Raw genomic sequence first — 23,094 nt, forward strand, 5'->3', positions numbered from 1 at the left:
CAGTACTGCAGATTTTAAGAGGGCAGCATGTGTCTAAAAAATAACTAACAATATGTTAAAGGCAAATAAACCATTTAAAATATTCTATGTGAGAGTTTGGTATCATTTTATAAGAGATGAAGAGTAATCACCACAAACATTCTGATTTTAACCAGATAAAACTGACAAAATCCTGTTAGTATCAAAAATATTTATTAAATATTTGTGTGTATAGAGATTTTTCAGGCAAACCAGAATTGCACAACACAGGGACAGAATTCATCATCAGAGTCTGTGTATAACGGTCAAGCATGAATAAGGTCAAAACATCAACGTGCACTCAGCATTCAGAACAGGAAACCAGCAGAAGGTTTAACCTCAGCAGGACTTTAAGCTTCAGGATTTTGCTTCATAATAAAACACCAACACGATTCACGATTCATTAAAGTCAGGAAAACACGGAACATCTCACACATTTGAGGAGATAGAAGTTTTTAGAAGACAACAGGGTGGCGTAGAAAAGTCGTGGCAGGCTGGATTCTGTTTGTTATACTGACCTTAAATCCTAGAAATGCTGAGAGATTTTAACGTGCAAACCATCAGGAAGCTTTTTGCTCGGGTTGTTCGGACAGTTTCCACAGCACAAACACAGGCAGGTCGGGGTTTTTATTCTACTGTTTTCTTCTGACATTAAAGACTCTACAAATTAGTGGAAAGAGCACTTCAGTTTTCAGCTACTTGCCCTGCAGGATCTCAAAGCCCTTTTCTACAGCTCACACATTCACAGGGGCTCATCTGCAGAGCAGCTATCTGACCGCACTTTGATCCATCTCCAAATGAGAAAACTGCATTAGCAGCGACCTCTCATTACACATTTCTGCTTTACATCAGCCTGAAAAAATGTCCCGTTTTCAACATAAAGTGCTCTGATATAAATACATGTACAGATGCATCCCTCCCTGATCTGCACTCGCACTAAAGTCTCTGAGCCCTGAACGTCCTTCATGTCCTGCTTCAAATAAAGTGACATTAAACATTTTATTTCTGATCCTGGAAGCAGTTTTATTGGTTACACAAAGTCGATGAAACTGGTTTGTTACCAGCAAAAAATAAAATAAAAAAATTAGTTCAATGAGAAAATTGAGTGTGACCTCACCAAAAATGACAGTGCTCGATCTTTTTAGAACGTCACGTTCCTAACATGTGGTTATTAACGCTGTGACACAGACGGGTTTTGGGTAGTTTGGGTGTCCCTCACTCATGAGAACAAAAAGGCCAAACTCCAAACAAAAGAACTGAATAATAAAAGAAGTCACTCCAAAGCCGGTGTTCTGTGCCGCCATGAAACCCTCCACTTCTGAATGGAGCTTTGGTTTGTAGCTCCTCATAAAATGCTCTAATGTAACAAATGTGAAAACTGAAAATTTTCTTGGATCTGGAGTAATAAATCGATCAGGGGTGCGGTCATGCTGAAAGACTTATAGACGAGATTTTTAACCATCGGATGTCCAGACAGATGGATGTGAATCCAGATCATTTCTTGATCAGAATGATTTTTTTTTTTTAACAGGAAGCAGCTCGTGTTGAATTCACATTTTATTTTTCAGCATCAAATGAACTGAACTTAATATTAATGTAATAAGTGATTACATTAATAATAGTTTAGATTTCCAAGTGGAGCTACTCAGGATTTGCTTTGTCTTCCAGTGTTAATCTCTTCCAGCCCACTGCCATCATCTAAAGGCAAAACTAGCAAAAAATAAAAAAAATAATTTTAGTCTCGTGCACTGAGGCCCCTTCAAAACAAACAGCTGCATTTTTAGTTTTCTTAACTTGAATTTCAGACTGTTGCTCATGTGATGCCAAACATAACTTTGAGTTTTTTGGTTGGTTTTTGCTGAATGAGCCCGTGTCGTATGTTTTAGTGTGAGGCTCCGTCTCGATTTTTCTACCTTTTGATCTTATTGCTTTTTGAGGTTTTTTTTTCAGATCTTTAAAAGGACACAAACTGCAGTTTGTGGGTTTTAGCTTCATTTGAACTTTTGGCAGGAAGGTTCAGTCTGAAAATAAAAAGAGGCATCTCAATCGTCCTCCACCACCAACAGATTAAAGTGCTTTCACTTGGAGTCAAACACATTTAGTTTGTATAAAAATGCGAAACGTGTCAGAAACTGAAGGAATGATCATGAGTTTCCCTCCAGACTGGAGGGAATGCAGCGGTCCAGAGGAATGAAGATGCTAGCTGCGCTCTTTAACTCTACAGTCTGTTCAGGTTGGAGAGGAAGGAGGACACTCGTGTTGGTTCCCGTTTCCTCACATGTTTTGGGTGACTTCCTGTTTGCTGAGGAGGACTTCCAGCAGACGCAGTTTGGCTTTCAGCTGTTTGTACTCTTGATACTCCTCCTTCATCGGCGTTCGATCCTCTTTTTGGCAGATTCTGTCCGACATGCAAAAATCACATGAAAGACAGGAGTGAATCAACTGGAGTTTCTGACGTGTTTACTGCGCACTCCACTACGCTTCATATCGTCATTAAATAAAACAAACTGCTGCAGCATTAAAAGCTTCTGTTGTTAATAAAGTTTGCACTCACCTCCCAGTCTGTCGGTAAAACTCGTCCTCGAACTCCTTCAGGACTTTACGCCTCATTTTCTTCTCTGCTCTTGTCTCCCGCAGACAGTCCAGCAGCTGAGCCCTGGATGCACACAGGACAGGGAGGTTAACCTGCGAACATTTCCTCACCAATAAAAAGAAAACCAAACCGTCTGAAAACTGCTTGGCCAGCGATTTACTGCACAGGAAAAAAAAGGTGTGCGTAGTTGATTCAGCAATCAGCATCATCCGCTTCCTGCTCCTTTGTGACTCCAGCGTTTCCAAAAGGAACTTCATGTTTTATTCAATCACACCTGAAACCAGAGACTGAGTCCATAAACTCATGATGACAAGAACAGCCTTCTGAGGTTTGTCCAAAACATACTGTGAGGTTTGAATGTGCATCAGCTGCAGACGAGGATTCAAACATGTTACGAAAAGTGTTTTGTGTTTAATCTTCACTGTGATGAGTTATGAACTGCTGACAGCTGGGTAAAAACTCCTGTTAGTAACTGCAGGCTGCACAGTTGAGGTTTATGGTCAGATTTGGTGGGATGTACATGGATTTATCATTGCCTCCAGCTTTTGTCTAAAAGTTGAAGTTTGCACTGACTCAGGTCACTGATGGTTAAATGTTGCACCATGTATAACTTTTCACTCACCTGGAGGCTTCGTGCAGGTTCGCCGTGGTGAGAGCAGCTTGCTGACGGACGGCTTTCACCTCGTCTAACGGTGACACGAAGGCCGGGTCACTGTCTCGGTCGCTGTCCTCCTCGCCGGGTGCCGACCGGGCCGCTCTACGAGGAGGCGGGACGGGAAGCTCGTCAACTGCCATTGAACTCATGGAGTCTTCATCAGAACCATCCTCTTCCTCCTGAGACACAGAAACAGACAGAAGCCTGGATTTTTTTCTAATTATCCTTGTATTCTTACATCATCAGGATTTTCTTTTTCTTATGTAAAATCATTTTGCTCTACAAAAGCTGAGCTTTCTCTCCAGTTTTTACTTCTAGTAGAGCCAAGAGTGAGTGAATTTGTCCTGAAGGTGGCAGCACAGGAGGGTCACCACGAGGGGATGATGTAGGATGATGGAGGAGTGGGAGTTAATGGTCTTTATTTCTGGATGTTTCACACTTTTCTGTGCAGATGATGCAGTTTTGTTTTTCTCTGATGTAACTTTTTCACTCTTCTAGAACACTTTGTTTAATTTATTTACATGCCCAAAGCTCCTCACATTCTTAATATTCTGCAGACTTTTCTACTTAAACAGAAAAGATGTTGTCTATAGTATCTGTGTATGTTTCTTACTATAGTGCTGATGGTGGGGCTGACACACAGTAAATGTTTGATCATCTGGTATCGGTCGTAAAGAGGCTTCACCAGGTTCTTCTCCTGCTTCGTTCTCTGAGAGGAAAAAAACAAATGAGAGACGACAAACTCTGTCTCAATAAGAACATCTGATCAGTAAACAACCACTGAACAGATATCAGATAAAACAGCTTATTTCAGACAGGGGATGAACTGATGGGCTGCACCAAGGCCCAGCATAAGAAAGAATAAATCTGAACAATGCAAAGCTGCTCTTGTGCAGTCCAAGAATCAAACAAATGGAGCTAGAAATGAATGGGATGTGACTCATTACAGCAAATTAAAGAAACTACACAAGTGCAGTCGAGACTCAAGAGTAAAACCTCCAGAGTCAGCTTGGGGGAACCTACAGAGTGCTGAGGACTCACCGGCCGGCCGTGCAGACTCTCGAAGTACAGCAGACATTTCTGCAGAGTGATTTTCTCCAACACCATCTGAGCCTGAGTCATCTCCTGCACACATACATTCACACACAGAAGCTCTTAACTAAAGTCTGCAGGTCCACGCTAAAGATGGCTTAAAGCCAGAGTTCTTCATGATAACTGAATATTCAAACTGTGATTAATTTATCCATCCATTTTCTTCCATTTATCTAATTCAGGGTCACAAGGGGGCTGGAGCCTATCCCAGCTGCCATAGGGCAAGAGGCAGGGTACACCTGGACAGGTCGCCAGCCTCTCACCGGGCTAATACACAAAGGCAGACAACCAGTCACACTCACACCTATGAGTAATTTAGAATCACCAGGTAACCAAAACCCATTAACTGCATGTCTTTGGAGTGTGGGAGGAAGCCCGAGTAACCAGAGAGAGCCCAAGCAGACACAGGGCGAACATGCAAACTCCACACAGAAAGGCCAGATGTTGGATTCAAACCCAGGAACCTTCTTGCTGCAAGACAATCATGCTAACCACAACGCCAGGGCTGGGTCTGTGGACTGGGGGCTTCTAAGCCTTCAGCCCGTACAGGTGTGACAAGGGCGAGGTGTAATTGATTTATTTCAAATAAATTTGTGTGACTGTTACTTGTCTTAAAAATGTAGATTTTCTCATAAATATGTGCTGGGCAGCAAAACAAAGAACACTGACCTTCATGTTATCGGGGAGATCCAGAGCCTGCCTCTTCTCTCTCAGCCGTCGAAACAGGGACTCCACTGTTTCCTCCAGAGCTGGTTTGTACTCCGACACCCCCTGCTGCCCCATGCTATACCTGCAGGATACAATCACAACTCATTTATATGCAGGGGTCAATGATGGTGCAATGAAGAACCACAGCTGCAGTTCCTCTGCAGTCCAGGAGAGGCGCCACAGTGAGTCAGTTCTCATAGACTCCCATGTTAAAACATAATGTTTACAGCCTAATACAGAAACTGCTTTGGTTTCTGCAGCTAATTTCCCCCTTCATAACAGGTGTATAGGGGGAGGATGTTTCTATAACTTACCAGTTTATATTAAGACTTAAAGTTTGCATTATTAGGGGTGTGGCCTCTTTGACTGACAGATGGATGGTGACACAGGCGTTTGTAGCTGCTAGTTGTCTGCTAGGCTACACCTCAGCTAACTGGAGTCTGAACTGAACCTCTCGTCTCTGTGCTGTTGAAGCCTTTTGGAACTTTTTTAATGCAATTATCTGACCAATAATACGGCTGCTGTGCGCTTCATTGGACTAACAGACAGTACAAGAAGGCTGAGCTCCAGTTTGCTGAGTGAAATTCTGGGATTTTACTTAGATGGTACTGAGCACTGATTAGCAGATATCAGTCTGTGTGTTATGCTCCCATACACTCTGTGGATGCAGACCAACATGGTGGAGGCTAAAATGCTAACTGCAGAGCTAATGGGTGACTTCACTGTTACAGTCAGCTTACAGACGAGTGTTTTACAAACAGGACGAATCTTATCGAGCTTTTTGTTGGGTTTGTGTTTTTGCTGGTGTGGCTCTCTGAGAAATGTGCTACAATAACGCTGTGCACAACAAACTTTAATAAAATATAAAGCTAACCCTTTCTGTTCACTGACTTGCTGAAACTCTGTCAGCACATATCTTATTGGGCGGGGGATTACCTGCAGACGTCTGTGTTTTCCTGCTCCTTCGACTCAAACACCGACTGCCTGAGTCTGAGCTCTGCAGAAGAAACACAATCACACATTACTGATGCACCACAAAGTAAGACACACATGAACTATGTAGCTCACAGTGAAGACAGGTGTAGTTTAAACGATCTTTAAACCATCCATCCATCCATCCATCCATCCATCCACGACTTGCTGCAGAACCTCTGATCACCTCAAGCTTTAGCTGTAGACTAATAAATTCTCATCCATCCTAATTTTAGTGAGAAACACTCAAAGCTGGGCAGAATTTTGTTTGTTGGACTCTTCCAGTGAAGGCAGTGAAAATTATGAGCTCCAACAGAGACATCCGTCTTTTTCCGAGGACGCGCTCTCTCTGACTTTTTTGTGTAGATGTACCTGGCCACAGTTTGACCACAAGCATCAGCTGTAGTGCTAAATACAACAAATCCAGACCAGCATCATTCCCAAACTAGAAACACATCAGGACCAAAAAGCGGTCCTGATGCAGCGTCTCAGAGGATGGTGCTTGCCCTGGTCTTGTTCACCCTCTACACTTTGGACTTCAAATACAGTTTGGACTCATGGCACATGCAGAAGTTTCCAGAACACACTGCGGTTGTGCAGTACAGGAGCCTGGTGGAGGTCTGTGTGAAATGGTCTTAGGCAAACCACCTAAAGCTCTAAGACCAAGGAGATGGCGGTGGACTTCCAGGGCCAAGGCCCACTATGCTACCAATCCCCATGATTGGTAGCATGGGGATGGTAGATTGATGGTAGATTGAGTACATGAAGGCACAACTGGACAAACTGGACTGGTGCGCTTTACAGTGTGTTTTTTGAGAAGGCTGAGGTCACTCAACATCTGCAGCAAACTCCTGCTGATGTTCTTCCAATCAGCAGTTGCTAGCATTCTCTTGTATATGGTTGTTTGCTGGGGAGAAGTGGGACTGGACAGTTGGCAGGCTCTGTGGTTGGCATGGAGCTGGTGCCTCTTACATCAGTGATGGACAGGAGAACCCTCAATAAACTGCTGTCCATCACAACAATCAGCATCTTCTGCACGCTGCATTCCTGAGGCAGAGGAGCTTGTTCAGTAACAGATTGCTGTCACTCTCCTGCACCACTGACAGACTGAGGAAATCTTTTGTCTCCCTGCGCCACACAGCTCTTCAATGCTACACCGAAGGGGAGACAGAGACACTGACTGTTGTAGTTTCTCACAATCCAGTAGTTAAAACATGACTCTGCTGCTCTCATTTGCATCTGTATTTGTTGGTTTTTCTGCAAGCTACTGGACATCTAAATTTCATTCAACATTAATAAATGATCTCTGTGGTGACTCGGAGGGAGAACGGGTTGATGCTTTTGGAGAATCATTTCACAGACACACAGTACAGTCACTGTGATGGTTTCACCTTTGAGCTGCTTGCGAGCCTTCGCTAGTTCACTCATCACTCGGACCATCTCAGGGTTCGAGTACTTATCGTTATGGGACGGCTGAAACAGAAGAAATTAGAATGATTAAAACTCCAGTCAGTTCAAAACTCCGAACAGCAGAAATCACCATCACAAAAAAAGTTTATAATGTTATGTTTACGGTGCCCCCTCCTGGATTTACCTTGTAGTTCATGTCGTGCTCGAACTGATCGTCAAACCTGCGAACCTTCTTCTTTAGGGTCTGAATCTGTCTGGTGAGGAAGGGAATGGAGGGGGGACACTTGTCCTCAGAGTCCTGCGTCCTGTCTCCCCAACCCCGACACCTGAACACAAACACAGGCAAAATTTCAGATTCAGCTCCTGCAGGCAGATATTTTATCTATCCACTGCTGTGGCTCTAAAGATGCCCTTTATATGTGGATTCATATGTTCAGGCTCATTCATGCTAACTAGTTTTCAACAAATTATAAATCTGTGTTCTGCTGCAGTTCTCCGTTACTGTAGGATCTTTAAAAAGCACTATGAGACGACTGCTGTAATGTTTTGACCCTATATAAAAAAAGTGAAGTGAAATAACTGAAACTGTTTGCACAGACCACATGTACCACGTTTCTGACACTGCCCACCCTCCTGGCTGTGGTTCAGGAGGTAGAGCAGGTCATCTACTAATTGGAAGGTTGGTGGTTCAATTCCTGGCTCCTCCAGTCAAGTCAAGTCAAGTCAAGTCAAGTTTATTTATAAAGCACATTTAAAACAACGACGTTGACCAAAGTGCTGTACAAGATCTGTAACCCCAAGGACTATACTAAATAAAAATAAAAATATATAAATAAATAAATAAAATAATAAAATAAAAATAAATAAATAAAAACATTAAGAACAATAAATAACATAAGAAAATTAAAAATTAAAACGTTTAAAACAAGTACCATAAAATACCATAAAACAATCATCTAAAAGGAGGTAGCACTGCAGCCAAATGCCAAGGAAAAGAAATGTGTTTTTAATAGAGATTTAAATGTGTGTATCGTCTGAGCTGTGCGGATATGGAGAGGTAGATCGTTCCATAGCTTTGGTGCTGCTGCTGCAAAAGCTCGATCACCTCTCTGTTTTAGTCTAGTTTTAGGCCTCTGTAAGAGCAGCTGGTTCGATAACCTCAGAGCTCTTACAGGGGTGTGACAGTGAAGCAGCTCAGACAGATACAAAGGTGCCAGTCCGTTTAAGGCTTTAAAAGTAAGCAATAAAATCTTAAAATCGATTCTAAAACGGACAGGGAGCCAGTGAAGGGATGACAGGACTGGGGTAATGTGTTCATGCTTTTTTAAACCGGTTAAAAGACGAGCTGCCGCATTCTGGACTACCTGCAGGCGGCGCACAGATGATTGATCTATGCCAAAGTACAGAGAATTACAGTAGTCCAGGCGGGAAGTAATAAAAGCATGAATAACTTTTTCCAGGTCCTGCTGTGGGAGATAAGGTTTTACCTTGGCAATGACTCTGAGTTGGTAAAAACTGATTTTGGTAACAGCACTTACTTGCTTCTCCATTTTAAAACTACTATCTAAAATGACACCCAGATTTTTCACAGCATCACGACAGTGAGGAGCCAAATGACTCGGAGTGCCAGAGGAGTAGCTTGAGGGGTCAAATTTACCAAAGCATATGACCTCGGTTTTGCTTTCATTAAGATTTAGGAAATTGTTTCTCATCCAGGACTTGATGTCACTTAGACAGTTCAGCAGGGGTTCCCATGGATCTCTGCTGTTCAGTTTGATGGGCATATACACCTGGATGTCGTCAGCAAAACAGTGGAAACAAATATTATGTTTCCTAAAAATCGACCCTAGAGGCAACATATACAATGAGAAAAGAATTGGGCCCAGAATGGACCCCTGAGGCACTCCACAAGAAAGCTTTGCTGTGGTAGAAAAACAGTTTCCTAGATGGACAGAGAAACTTCTATCAGTAAGATAAGATCTGAACCAAGTCAGAACCGTGCCTTTAATGCCAATTTCATGTTCTAGGCGGGATAGAAGGATCTCGTGGTCCACAGTGTCAAAGGCAGCTGACAGATCTAGAAGTACTAAAACTGCAGGACTACCAGAGTCCACAGTTAAAAGCAGATCGTTAAAAACTCTTAAAAGAGCCGTCTCTGTGCTGTGACGCATTCTAAAACCTGACTGAAACTTTTCCCACATTCCATGTTCACTTAAAAATGCTTGAAGTTGCTTAAAAACAACTTTTTCAAGAACCTTGGATAAAAATGGTAATTTAGAAATTGGTCTGTAATTTGAAAGAACATCAGGGTCAAGGTTCTTCTTCTTGATTAGAGGCTGTACAACTGCATGTTTAAAGGCAGCTGGAACACAACCAGATGCAAGCGCACTGTTAATCAGAGCGAGGATAGTTGGTCCCACTGAATCAAAAGCCTCTTTAAAAAGGCGAGACGGAACACAGTCTGTGGGAGAGTTTACAGGTCTCATATTGTGAATCACCTCCTTTAGTGTGGAGAGTGTGACAGGCTCAAACTGCTCAAAGACAGCTCTGCTGGGAGGAGGTGCAGATGAGTCTGTTTCAGGCTGAGGTGATGAAGGCCTGAGGGCAGAAATTTTTTCCACAAAAAATTTCTTAAAGTTTTCGCACAGTGCAGGACAGACCTTCGCTTGGTTCACATTACAGCGAGGATCAGCGAGTGAATTAAAAACACTAAAAAGAAAATGAGGCCTGTGACTGTTACTTGAAACAATGTTAGAGAAATAAGCAGACTTTGCATATTTTACTGCTTTCTGGTATTTCAATAAACAGTTACGCAGGATCTCTAAGGAGACATGGAGCTTATCCTTTTTCCACCTTCTCTCAGCGCGTCTGCACTCACGTCTGAGAGCGCGGGTTGTCTCATCCAGCCAGGGCTGGGAGGAAGGTTTGGTGCGTTTGGTTGTAAAAGGGGCAATACAGTCCAGTACAGCAGTGCAAGCAGATATAAAAGAGTTAGTGAAGTCCTCGGTATTCAGGCTCAAGCAAAAATCCAAATTGCTTAAGTCAGAGTTTTTAAAAGCAGCTGCAAAATCAGCAGCGCATGAAGAGTTAACCAAGCGCACACGACGTGTAGAGGATACTCTATTTATCCCAGAGCTGGGGAGCGCTGCTGTAAATAAAACAGGAAAATGGTCCGATATACCACAGTCACGTATCCCTGTGATGCAGACTCTAAGTCCATAAGACAGCACCAGATCCAGTGTGTGACCTTTTTCATGAGTGGGACCACACACGAGTTGTGTTAAGTTAAAAGAGTCAATAAGCGAGGCAAATTCTTTAACCAGTGGACCACTCTCACAACACACATGAATATTAAAGTCGCCAACAATTAAAATACGGTCATATTTTAGTATGAGACCCGTCAGCAAGTCAGCAAAGTCACCAATGAAGTCCTTCGTGCACTTCGGTGGTCGGTAAATCACCGCGCAGAGCACCGAGGGGGAAGAGTTTATCTCCAACAGCTGCAGTTCAAAGCTGGCGTACAGGTCTGCCGAGACCTGACGACAGCGAAAACTGCATTTAAATATTGAAGCAAGTCCTCCACCTTTTCCAGAGATCCGCGGGGAGCTGAAGAAAGAACAGCCGGGAGGTAAAAGTTCGGAAAAAGGTGCAGACTCACCAGCATGAAGCCACGTCTCAGTCACAAACATAAAATCCAACTGCTGTGCGATGAAAAAGTCATTGAGAAGGAAAGTTTTGTTGGCTAACGATCTAGCATTTAGTAGGGCCATTCGGATGTCCAGATCCTTGTTAGCTGAGGCCGGGGCCCGCTTCAACAGGCGAAGGTTAGCATGGTTTACGCCGCCTCCACGATCCCGCATCCTGCGCCAGGACGAGGGACGCCGAGTCTCCAGGATGACAGGTGGGACAATCGGCCTGATCCAGCGACGCCCGAAATCCACAGGCAGCCCAACAGCCTTGAGGCGGCAAAGACCACCATCCAGGGGGTAATGAACAGACAAACCTAGGAGTCTCAGGTAAGTTTTGACCCGCACCGCGATACCTCCCCGCTTTCCGCGTCTCCTGTGGCGTTTGTTGGGGACCGGAGCACTGGGCAGCCGGCGCAAATTCTCAGGTACATCCGATAGGTGTGGAGGAAAAATCGTTGAGTTTTTCTTTACAGTATATGCTGGTACCAAAACAAACTGGAGGTTTAGAAGTGTCTGCCGATCGTAGGTGATCAAAGCGGAGACATCTGGGCAGATGACTACCAGGAACAGAGCGACAGCAAACAATACACAGAACAGCTGACGGCAGGCCGTACACAGTGGCGCCATCTTGGAGATGGCGCCACTGTGTACGTCTGCATGCCAAAGTATCCTTGGGCAAAATACGGAACCTCAAGTTGCTCTCATCGGACTATGAATGTGTGTGTGAATGGGTAAATGCAAAAGTGTTTTATAAAGCACCTTGAGTGCTAAAAATGTGCTCAGCTAGAGTAGAAAAGTGCTATATAAGCACTAGTCCATTTACCATCTGACAACAGATGTGCTCTGCAGGCAGACCCGCTGCCCACGCACCAACACAGCTAAACCATAATTTTGCCATCATCTACTGCCCAACATGTGCTCTTTGTCTAAATCATCACAGCTGACACTAGTTTCACTCCATCTTTAAGGTTTAGGTAAAATATTTAGCATTGATCTGGCTTTTTTCTAAAAAACACAAAGCTATGACGTTGTACCAGCGATCACTGACCATCCTGGAACATTAGTTACGATGTTGTAGGAACAACACCAACATGCAGACATCAGATCATGCTTTTAATTGAGAGAGTCCAGTGGATAAGTGTTTGGAAAGTTGCCTTTCTCTAGCAGAACCCAGAGTTAGTCCACTGCTGCTCCCTCACCTGCTGGAGGATGGAGCGCGAGAGCCACAAAAACATTGGCTCAGTGTTAGTTTACAGTTTTTCTGTCTCTTCCCTGTGTGAGAAGAGCAGGCCATCCAGTTTAATATCAGGTAAAACAACAGCTGGAGTCAATGCAACTGACCTCAGACACGAATCCACAGATTTAAATGTGTCCCACTGCCAGAAATTTCTTTGTATATTTATGAAAGACATTTAATTGTATTAATTAGTGAGGCTGCCCTCAGTTTACGCTACATTTTTAGAGACAAGCAGGATTTGAGACACACACACACACACACACACACATACACACACACACACACACACACTGGCTTCTGTTCTGAGCCTCAACGTGTGAACTATCCAGATTATAACCAGTCTTATTCTTCATGAAGAGCAGTGAGGACGAACAGGAGACAAAGACACAGAGACAGGAAGTAGCTGCAGAGCGACTGTTGGTGCTTTTCTTCAGTAAATAACAAAGACGGAGGACAGGAAGGAGAGTGACCAAAAACTGGGTCACAAACACATTTTGGCCTCCAGCTTCAGGCTGTGGGTCAGAAAATAGAAGATGATGAAGGATGGATTATATAAGCCGCATTAATGTAGCAGACACATCGAGGTCAAACACAAATCACTTCATCGGGACCGACTGCACTCTAACCAGATTTGATCCAAAGCATTCCCATTCGCCCCAGAAATCATGTGACAGGATGTTTTTGGAGCTGAACAGCAAAGGTTGGAAAAAATAGCTTCAACCAGCCTGAAAGGACACGAAAACGAACAAATCCCAAATCCAGATCAAAAGTCAAATTTAATCTAAAGTCAGGACCAACAAGGTCCAGTTCTAGTGTGCCAAGATATGGATTAGCATGTGTGGAAAAGCAGGAGCAATTTGTTTGCTTGTTTATGAAAAAAATATATTGCAATGTGTATATATTTATATGTGTATATATTTTCTTTATATTATTGTTACTTATATTTTTTCTTCTTTAAATTACTTGAACTGTCATAAATATTACATGGGCAACACAGGGACCCGAGGCCAGAATTTTGTTCCACTGCATGCAAATGTGATGCGAATGACAACAAAGAATCCTTGAATCCTTGAAATCAAGGACAAAAGTCAATTCTGGACCCATGTCTAAAGTGAAGACCATCAAGTCTCAAACTCAGACCCAAATCTAAAAGCTCTATCAGGATCAAGCAGAAACCAATCTAGATCCACATGAGTATTCACAAGGGGTGGGTTAAAGGGGCAGGTAAACAAGCAGGTTAAAGTGTGTGTGTGTGTGTGTGTGTGTGTGTGTGTGTGTGTGTGTGTGTGTGTGTAATTGGGGGGGGTGAACAGGCAGGTTAAAGTGGGGGTGGAGGGTAAAGGGGCGAGGTAACCTGGCAAGTGAGGCTCACAGTATATACTGCTGGCTGCAGGGTGGAGATGGTGCAGTGTCTGGGTCCGAGTTGAACCTCTGGCAGGGACTGGAGCACCGGGGGGAGGGCAGGGGGCTGGGGCCTCCTGCCAGCAGCTGGAGGAGAGCTCCACCTCCTCCACCTCCTTCTGAACCATGTCCTCCTCCTCCTTCACCTCCAGGACTGCTCCTCTGAGGAGAGTAGGGAGAGTGGTGAGGGCTCGGGGGCGGCACTCCGTCAGGGGTCGGGGGCTGCTGGCCGGGGTGGATGGCGGTTAGTGGCGGGTGTCTGGGGGATTGTGATGGTCTGGTCAGGACTGTCAGCAGCTCTGCAGACACACAAAGCACAAATCAAACAGTTTGTTAAACTTGGTAACAAACACAGTCAGCAGCTTAAAGCTCTCCTAGAAACACTGATGTGACCGATGGTTTGTTCATACGGCAGCCGGTGGCCAAAAACAGCATTTTTCTGCTTTATCAGAGATGCATCAGCCAGCAGACAGCAGTTAATTCCTGTTCAGTTCTATGCAGCTTGCATGGACAGGCTTTTTTGACAGCTGCTGTCTCCTTTAGTTTTCACTTGCTTTCATTTTATGTATTTTGTTTGTGTATGTACTAAAAACGACCTGATTAGGAACACGCCTCCTCTCAGCAGAACACTGGATATAGAAAACTGAGCTGGGAGTGACAGCCTTGCCTCACTTATGCCACGACCCAGTGCTCCACCGCCATAAGGTCCCCCCCTTGTGACACTGAATCACCTCAGTGCAGCACCAATCATTGATTCAGAATTTGTTTGGTTGGTGCTGGTTGACGGACAGGAAGTGAATCTTTAACAGCACAAGTTTGTTTTTGTGTTTAGAGCTCAGAGCTGATGAGTCAGGACAGGAAGTGGTGAACATCCAAACTCTGGATGAATCAGGGTGAGACAAACATGTCCTCTCAGAAAACCAAAGGACTCGTCAAACAGTAGAAACAAACTTCTGTCCCTCTGAAATTCCTGTTAAACCAAACCACAGATTTCACACCAACAGCAAGGTGTTGTTTGATGTCCTGGTGACTCACTGGTCTGAAAAATATTGAATACAATAACATCACCACTCAATCCCTGCTGATCACCACTGTGCAGTCAATGGAAAGCCATTTAACCATTCAACCATAATGGTAAAGGACCTCCAAAGGCATTTTAAGCCCCTGCAAGGACCACTAGAATCAAAAATTCCTAAAACTTAGTAAGATGTGTTAAGTGCAGAGAATGAGTCCTTATGTGGGAACCCCTGCAGCACCCTTAATAAGCTTTAGATCCTTAAGAATCTCTCCATTTTCAACATGAGCCACTTAAAGAACCCTTTAAAAAATAACTGAAAAAACTCTTAGAAACATCTCACTTTCCACCAGAAAACCCATGAGCACTAGAGCAAGCAAAAAGGAGCAGTTAAACCTCTTTACTTACCACTAAAACGTCCTTAATTATCTATAGAGAATTCCTAGGGCATTTAAAAGTAGAGTGGGAGGCAGAGCCTTCAGCTTTCAGGCCCCTCTTTTGTGCAACCAGCTTCCAGTCTAGATTTGGTAGACAGACACCCTCTCTATTTTTAAGTTTAGGCTTAAAAGTTTCCTTTTTGATAAGGCTCATAGTTAGGGTTGGCTTTTGTCGTGTCGCTATCCACTTAGCCCCAACCAGTCATGGCAGATGACTGCCCCTCAGTAAGTCTGGTTCTGCCAGAGGTTTCTTCCCATTAAAAGGAGTTTTTCCTTCCCAGTGGTGCCAATTGGTTGTTCATAGGGGTTCATTTTGATTGCTGTGTTTTCTCTGTATTATTGTAGGGGCTTTACCTTACAATATAAATCACCTGTTTGTTGTGATTTGGTGTGATATAAATAAAATGTAATTAAATTAAAACACTCAAAGGACCTCACAAGCCACCTCAGACAGATCCACCTGAAGGACCTCAAGAATCACCTAAATAAGAGCTAGAAGTGCCTAAAGAAGCACCAGAAAGCCCTCCTCAGTAGCTATTTGGACCACCTACAGTTCTAATACAACCTCTGGGTAACCAATAGAACAATGTAGTGTCCATAGAGTAGTCTTTGACTAATAGAACTTCTGATAACTGCCCTTAGAGTTCAAATGCCCACTTAAATAAGCTACCCGAACCTCCTCATCAAGTAAATGAATCACCCCCTGGAACATTCCTTAAACCCTTTCATTTCCCAATAGAACCACCAATAACCACAAAGAGCCTCCTCATTGGCCAATGGGACGATCAAAAAGACCTCAAGAATCTCCTAAATGACTAGACTAGAGTAGAAGAACAAGGATATCAAACACAGAAAGGCCATAAATCATCCCACATACTGTATCAACAATTTTAAATCTGTTTTGTTGATCAGCTAATGTGTTACCTGCCAGCTGTTTTCATCTCCACTGTCCTTAAATGTGCTTGGTCATTTTTGTGGGATGTAACTAAAATGTTAAATCACATTAAGAGGGACAAAACTGGAACCACACATACAGAGCCAACAATAAACCGAAGGAGGCCTGAAAATCTAACATAGTCAGTGTGTCTCACATGCTGCAGAGTGTGTTACAGTTCGATACTATAAATAGCAGCAAGCTCAGGGGGAAACAATGAGGTGGCATGCCACCAAACACACAAACACAGAGAGAGTGTGGTGGGAGGCATGCTGTGCAAAATAAGCAGCGTCACCAGAAAAGCCTGAACTGATTTTAGCAAATATTCACTGTGCAGGCAAACTGGAGGGAAAAGGCGTGTGTGTGTGTGTGTGTGTGTGTGTGTGTGTGATGTCACTTCGGATAAATACAGACCCCGTGTAGCTGCTGCTTCTCTCTCTCTCTCTCTCTCTCTCTCTCTCACACACACACACACACACACACAAATTTAAGCTTTTGATGCAACTTTGCAGGTCGGTTTCAACATGACCATGAAACACAAAAATACGTCAACAGTGAGTTAATATGTCAGACAGACAGGTGCCGACGGACAGACAGACAGGTGTTTGTACCTGGTGGGCTGTTCTCATCTGCAAGGATGCTGTGACAGAGAGCCAGCGTCTTCCCCTCCTTCCCTCCGAGCTCGGCCCGACCACAGGGGTTCCTCTGCTCTTTGCTGCCCATAGGAGGGGGGCTGTCCTCTGGGGATGACCCCAGCGATGTCCCCCCCTCCACCTCCAGAGCCTGGAGCTTCTGCAGGGAGCTCTGCAGGCAGAAACAGAACATGCCAGACACGCTGGTCCAGAAATTAACCAGATTCCAGGGAGAGAGTGTGTGTGTGTGTGTTAGTGGGATATGTAGGGCAGTGAGGCACTGTTATAGAAAAAAGACTCCAGATATTAGCCAGGTCTCTGAAATGTCACATGTGGAGGCACAGAGCAGGTTAGTGTTCAGGAAGTAGTCTTCTCCTACAGTTCAAAGCTTGAGTCGGTGAGCCTCCCTTCCATGAATTAGCTCGCTATTATCCAGAGAAACACGCCTCCCTCTAGTCTAGCTCTTCCAGAGATTAGTCAGGTACGATCCACATGCAAGTGAACATTTCAGCACGTAAACATACTCCAGCAGTTAGCTTGTGGAGGGGACATCCGACAGCATGCAGAAATATTCATTCAGCTGAGTCCCTCCCACTCCAGGAATTAGCCAGCTCCAGTGGGACTGAGCTCAGCAGTGAGAGACCTGCAGGAGAGGTTTGAATTTTCATCCCCTGCTTTTGCACGTTCACGGATGATGATGATGCTGTATCCTCCCTCTCTCACTCCGGCTGCAGCTCTCTCTCTCTTCCTCCCTGCCTGGATTACTCATCCTCAGGCTCATGAAGAGGAGAGGAGGGAGGAAGGATGGAGGAGGAGGAAGAGGAGGAGGAGAGGGATGTCTGTCCTCTCTCTCCCCCTCAGGATGAAATGGGTGGGTGAGAGACATCTGAAAACACGAGGATGCCTCTCTCTTTCTGATCGTGAGGTTTCTCCCGCATCAGTGTGGGAGGGGCTTGTTGCTGACATCACAGTGTGTGAGTACGTGTTTAATTCTCATTCATAAAAACAGGAGAGGAAGAGCAAGAGGAAGAGGAGGAGTAGTTACGTGCTTCTCCTCACACATCCAGACATTAACCTCTGAACATCCAGTGAAATGTCCGCACAGCGTTTCTATGGAAACGCTTTATGCTGCATCTATATAATGTCTCAGAGAAGAGCGTAAATGCACTCACAGCCCGTCCTCACATACTGCATATAAGGGAGGGACGTTTGTGAACTCTTCTTCTTGTACCATCCTTCATCCTATATCCTTCATCCTCTATCCTACATCCTTCATCCTTCATCCTGCATCCTTCATCCTCCATCCTCCATCCTCCATCCTGCATCCTTCATCCTATATCCTTCATCCTCTATCCTACATCCTTCATCCTCCATCCTGCATCCTTCATCCTCTATCCTTCATCCTTCATCTTCCATCCTGCATTCTTCATCCTATATCCTTCATCCTTTGTCCTCCATCCTCCATCCTGCATCCTCCATCCTCCATCCTGCATCCTCCATCCTCCATCCTGCATCCTTCATCTTCCGTCCTGGATCCTTCATCCTATATCCTTCATCCTTCATCCTCCATCCTCCATCCTCCATCCTTAATCTCATCCTCTCGGCCCCACAAATCTTAGAAACATGGTGTCTAACCAGATACTTACTCTGGATGGCATTACTTTGGCCTCCAGTAACACTGCGAGAAATCTTGGAGTCATTTTTGACCAGGATATGTCCTTCAATGCACATATTAAACAAATATGTAGGACCGCTTTTTTGCATTTGCGCAATATTTCTAAAATTAGAAACATCCTTTCTCAGAGTGATGCTGAAAAGCTAATTCATGCATTTATTACTTCTAGGGTGGACTATTGTAATCCATTATTATCAGGCTGTCCTAAAAGCTCCCTGAAAAGCCTTCAGCTGATCCAAAATGCTGCAGCTAGAGTACTGACAGGGACTAGAAAGAGAGAGCAGATTTCTCCCATATTGGCTTCTCTTCATTGGCTCTCTGTTAAATCTAGAATAGAATTTAAAATTCTTCTCCTCACATACAAGGTCTTGAATAATCAGGCCCCATCTTATCTCAAAGACCTCATAGTACCATATCACCCCAATAGAGCACTTCGCTCTCAGACTGCTGGCTTACTTGTGGTTCCTAGGATACTTAAGAGTAGAATGGGAGGCAGAGCCTTCAGCTTTCAGGCGCCTCTTCTGTGGAACCAGCTTCCAGCTTGGATTCGGGAGACAGACACCCTCTCTATTTTTAAGATTAGGCTTAAAACTTTCCTTAATGATAAAGCTTATAGTTAGGGCTGAATCAGGTGACCCTGAACCATCCCTTAGTTATGCTGCTATAGGCCTAGTCTGCTGGGGGGTTCACATAATGCACTGTTTCTCATTCACCTTATTTACTTTGTTTATACTCCACTCTGCATTTAATCATTAATTGATATTAATCTCTGGCTCTCTTCCACAGCATGTCTTTCTCTCCCCTCAGCCCAATCAGTCACAGCAGATGACTGCCCCTCCCTGAGCCTGGTTCTGCTGGAGGTTTCTTCCTGTTAAAAGGGAGTTTTTCCTTCCCACTGTCGCCAAGTGCTTGCTCATAGGGGGTCGTTTTGACTGTTGGGTTTTCTCTGTATTATTGTAGGGTCTTTACCCACAATACAAAGCGCCTTGAGGCGACAGTTTGTTGTGATTTGGCGCTATATAAATAAAATTGAATTGAAAAATTGAATTGAATTGAATTAATCCTTCATCCTGCATCCTTCATCCTCCATCCTGCATCCTCATCCTGCATCTTTCATCCTCCATCCTTCATTTTCCATCCTGCATCCTTCATCCTATATCCTTCATCCTATATCCTTCATCCTTCGTCCTCCATCCTTCGTCCTTTGTCCTCCATCCTTCATCCTCCATCCTGCATCTGGCATCCTTCATCCTGCATCCTCCATCCTTTGTCCTCCATCCTCCATCCTTCATCCTTCTTCCTGCATCATTCATCCTGCATCCCTCATCCTATATCCTTCATACGCAACCAGACACCTGCTGCTTTCACTCACCAACACTTCTTGTACAGTCTGTTAGTCCAATGAACCGCACACCAGCAATATTATCGGTCAGGTAATTGCATTAAAAATACTTGAAAAGGCTCCAACAGTACAACCACAGTCAGTTCAGGGACTCCAGTTAGCTGCGGTGGGCTGCTGGGCAGAGGAACTGCAGCTTTGGTGTTTCAGAGGGTGCTCTGTCTCTTTGTAGGAGTTCAGAGGTTGAGTTACTGGTTTCTGAGACCAGAGACCTGCACTACGAAGCAAGATTTCATCTTATCCAAACAGGTGGGTCACTTCTTTTTGGGGTATTTCGCCATGGCGACTTATGCTGCAAACCCAACCTGGGCCCTGCACTACAAATCAAGTCAAACATACCCAGGGTATCTCTCCGTTATCTGGACTAACTTATCCTAGCATGAGCAGTCAGGATAAGCTGGTTATCTACTCGCTAAGTTAACATAGGTTTCCCAAGCTAAGCACGAACGAAAGGCTGGCGTTACAACATCTGACCAGTCACACTGATGAGTGTGCCGGCAGCTGAGCGGCTGATTTTATAACGGAAGAGAAAATATGAAGAGGTCACACACACAAAACAGAATGAAAGTGACACAGCTGCTGCAGATAAATGATGATGTCATTAGGTGGTGATTTCATACCATGGAGATGTACCCAGGTAAGGTGCACACTTACAAGTCATCTACCCACCATCCATCTAGAGCTTCTTCAGAGAGGAAGCTCTCTGTGGTAGACTCACCATCTTTGGAGTATCTAAGGAAGAGAAGCTGAGCCGGCAGGTGACCAATCAGAGCCCATCAGCAGCCCTGCAAACACACACGCACACACGTGTTTTGAACAGGGCTACAACAACAGAAGAGCAGCTCCAGCCTGACTCCATAATAAAAACCCCTCTTGTGCTGACACAAATCTGCATTTTGCACATAAAATAATAATAATAATAAAAAATGCAGCAGTTCAGCATCAGAATGGGACTTTTCAGTGTTTCTAATAACCTGACGGAGCAGTTACCCCCCGCCCCCAACTGCGTCACTACAGTGATCACCTGCTTTATTTAACAGCGGACTTAAACGCAAAATGTTTTATTTATTTTAATGCTGCTTCAAATGTCATCCTACCTTCTCAGTTAAACCTGTAAGTTTAGTTAAAGACAACTGCTCGTGTGTTTGCAGAGTCGTAGAGCAACTGTCGTCCGATTTTATTAAACAGGAAGCCTGCGGTGGGCTGCAGCCTCTCCACAGAAAAACCTGCTTTATTTTCCCTGCGTTTATTCACAGCTCGGTAAATTTTTGGCAGCAGTTTGGCGGACTCACCAGAAAAAAAAAGATTAGATTTGATCTAAACCTGTTATGGGAAACCAATGATTATCTTTATTAAACCGTTTTGTGATTATTTCCAAAGTAATTTAAGTCTATAGTTACGTTCGGCCGATAAATAAATGTGCAACTAGTGAAACTTTCAAAGAAAAACCTACATCAGTTTTCGTTTACTTGCCTTGTCCGCTTCTTGCGATGATTCAGAACCAGGACCCGTGTTTATTCACAGCCAGGGTGTGAAAATCGTGATTTTTAAAAAAAATCCAAACTCGCCCAAAGCGAGGAGAGTTCAGGGTTTCTGAACAATCTTGAGGTTATTTTCTAATTTGTATCTTATCTCTCTCTCTCTCTGTCTTCAATTAAAGACACTTTTACTGGAAAAATGTCAGTCGAGCGAGCTATTTCTCGGATTAATTACGTGTGTTGTTGTGCACTTTGTACTATATGTGAGCCAACCTCAGAATAACCTGTAAATGTAGAAAAACGCTGTAAGTCGTGCGGATCATATTCGATAATTGACAGAAAAATAAAACGAGCTTCACATTTAGTGTGAAAATATCTATAACTCCAGCCAGGACAGCTGTCCGGAGGGTAGAGACGTGTAAACGGAGGAGGGGACACCAACCCGAGGAGTAAACTGGATGCAGGCAGCACACTGTCACAGTGACACCTGGCGGCCACGTGGCAACTGTGCAAGCGCTTTTAAACTCAGTATGAAACTTCCGGCTCATAAAACGTCGGAGTGACGTACATAGTAGAATCCAGTTGTCGAAAATAATATCTGCTTTATTCTTTGCTGAATTTACATTTCTTTTCAGCTCTTAACTACAGATGCGTACATGTGTTTAATCGTTATCTGTTTCTCTGTCTCTGATCTCACTGATAGGAGTTTTTTTGTTACCACAGCGAGCTAAAAGCCAGCAGTGAAGTCAGAGAGGAGCAGAGAGAACATCAGTAAAAACTAAAGGATGAACTGCTGGAGGTTTATTAAATGACGGGGTCATCAGAGAGAAGCATCAAATAAAGAGCTGGAAGATTAGGTGTGAGGACACCTGTACAAACCTTCACCTGAAACTGATCTTCATCCTCTCCTCCTGCTGGTTCCTGAGAGGTGTGAATGTGAGCAGGAAGAGGGAGGAGCACTGCTCTGAATAGCAATCCCTCAATCCCATGAAGCTCAGACCTGGACCTAAAAGAACAGAATGCAGACCCAGGACCTGCGTCAGGAAGGGTGGGGGTGTCACAATAAGAACAGTGCGCACACTGCGCAAAGCATGACACGCAAAATCGTGAAGCGTTCTCATTTTATTTTCATTTTTGACATTTATTTTTTATTTATTTTTTGACATTATTTTCTGTGATATTCGTGTTTTTTTTGGTTTTTTTTTGAAAGCCTGTCATGTCTGGCAGTGTTTGCAAGCAGAATTGTGATCTGAATGCACTGTTGTGCCAAGCATATTTATTCTTCCAAAATAAGCTCTATAGAGTCTCTATAAGCTTTTCTTGTTAATGTTTGTGGGGATTTTTGTTTGTTTGTTTTTTTATTTTATTTATTTATTCGTGTACATATACGTTTAATTCCAGTTGACAGGCTGAGGAAAAAAAAAGAGGAAGAAAGAAAAAAGAAAAACAAAAGGAGAGGGAAAGGGGAGAAGACAGAAAAAGAGGACAGAGCACCACTAAACTAACCAAAACAATTCAAATGCTGCAACTACAAAAAAAGAAAAAAGACAACATACCAAAACAGAACAAGCAATACCTGGAAAAATAACTATGTGGAAAAGGCACAACAAAATGAACCATGTATAAGAACAACAATTTTGTTATGCTGTGATTGCGTTAGTGTCTGTGCACTTGCCAACGAGGGCAGAAAGCCGCCGCTCCTCCCACAAGGAGCCAGAGGCAGGCAGAGAGGGACCCAGGAAATCCGAG

The 23,094-nt window shown here is 43.9% G+C and overlaps 1 protein-coding gene across 3 annotated transcripts; it reads right to left on the reverse strand.

The window, feature by feature from the left end:
• Positions 1–189: 189 nt before the first annotated feature.
• On the reverse strand, positions 190–22,242 carry LOC115798885 (protein FAM13A-like). Of its 3 annotated transcripts, none has more exons than XM_030755881.1 (13): positions 22,225–22,242; positions 20,586–20,652; positions 16,773–16,996; positions 13,747–14,074; positions 7,633–7,774; positions 7,430–7,511; positions 6,003–6,063; positions 5,028–5,148; positions 4,308–4,391; positions 3,880–3,975; positions 3,234–3,445; positions 2,573–2,674; positions 190–2,416 (listed from the first exon to the last, which is right to left on the reverse strand). In XM_030755881.1, exons 3-13 carry the CDS (start codon positions 16,984–16,986, stop codon positions 2,293–2,295), a joined length of 1,566 nt encoding a protein of 521 aa, XP_030611741.1. In that variant the 5' UTR covers positions 16,987–16,996; positions 20,586–20,652; positions 22,225–22,242; the 3' UTR covers positions 190–2,292. The 3 variants fall into 3 exon arrangements, with proteins under 3 accessions (XP_030611741.1, XP_030611742.1, XP_030611740.1); XM_030755882.1 differs by lacking the exon at positions 22,225–22,242 and adding an exon at positions 20,965–21,089 and having other exon boundaries at positions 16,773–16,965; XM_030755880.1 differs by lacking the exons at positions 20,586–20,652; positions 22,225–22,242 and having other exon boundaries at positions 16,773–17,876.
• Between the last annotated feature and the right edge of the window lie 852 nt (positions 22,243–23,094).

The sequence above is a fragment of the Archocentrus centrarchus genome, chromosome 19, assembly GCF_007364275.1.
Source record: "Archocentrus centrarchus isolate MPI-CPG fArcCen1 chromosome 19, fArcCen1, whole genome shotgun sequence".
In the NCBI taxonomy this organism is placed as follows: Eukaryota; Metazoa; Chordata; class Actinopteri; order Cichliformes; family Cichlidae; genus Archocentrus; species Archocentrus centrarchus.

Bases quoted from the DNA above. Each gene is read 5' to 3' on its own strand.
- LOC115798885 (XM_030755881.1), bottom strand. From the start codon at position 16,986: ATGTTCTGTTTCTGCCTGCAGAGCTCCCTGCAGAAGCTCCAGGCTCTG. The intron at 4,392-5,027 runs GTCAGTGTTCTT...GTATGTGTGCAG, and splicing joins ATCTCCCCGATAACATGAAG to GAGATGACTCAGGCTCAGAT. The intron at 2,675-3,233 runs GTGAGTGAAAAG...GTGTGCATCCAG, and splicing joins AACCTGCACGAAGCCTCCAG to GGCTCAGCTGCTGGACTGTC.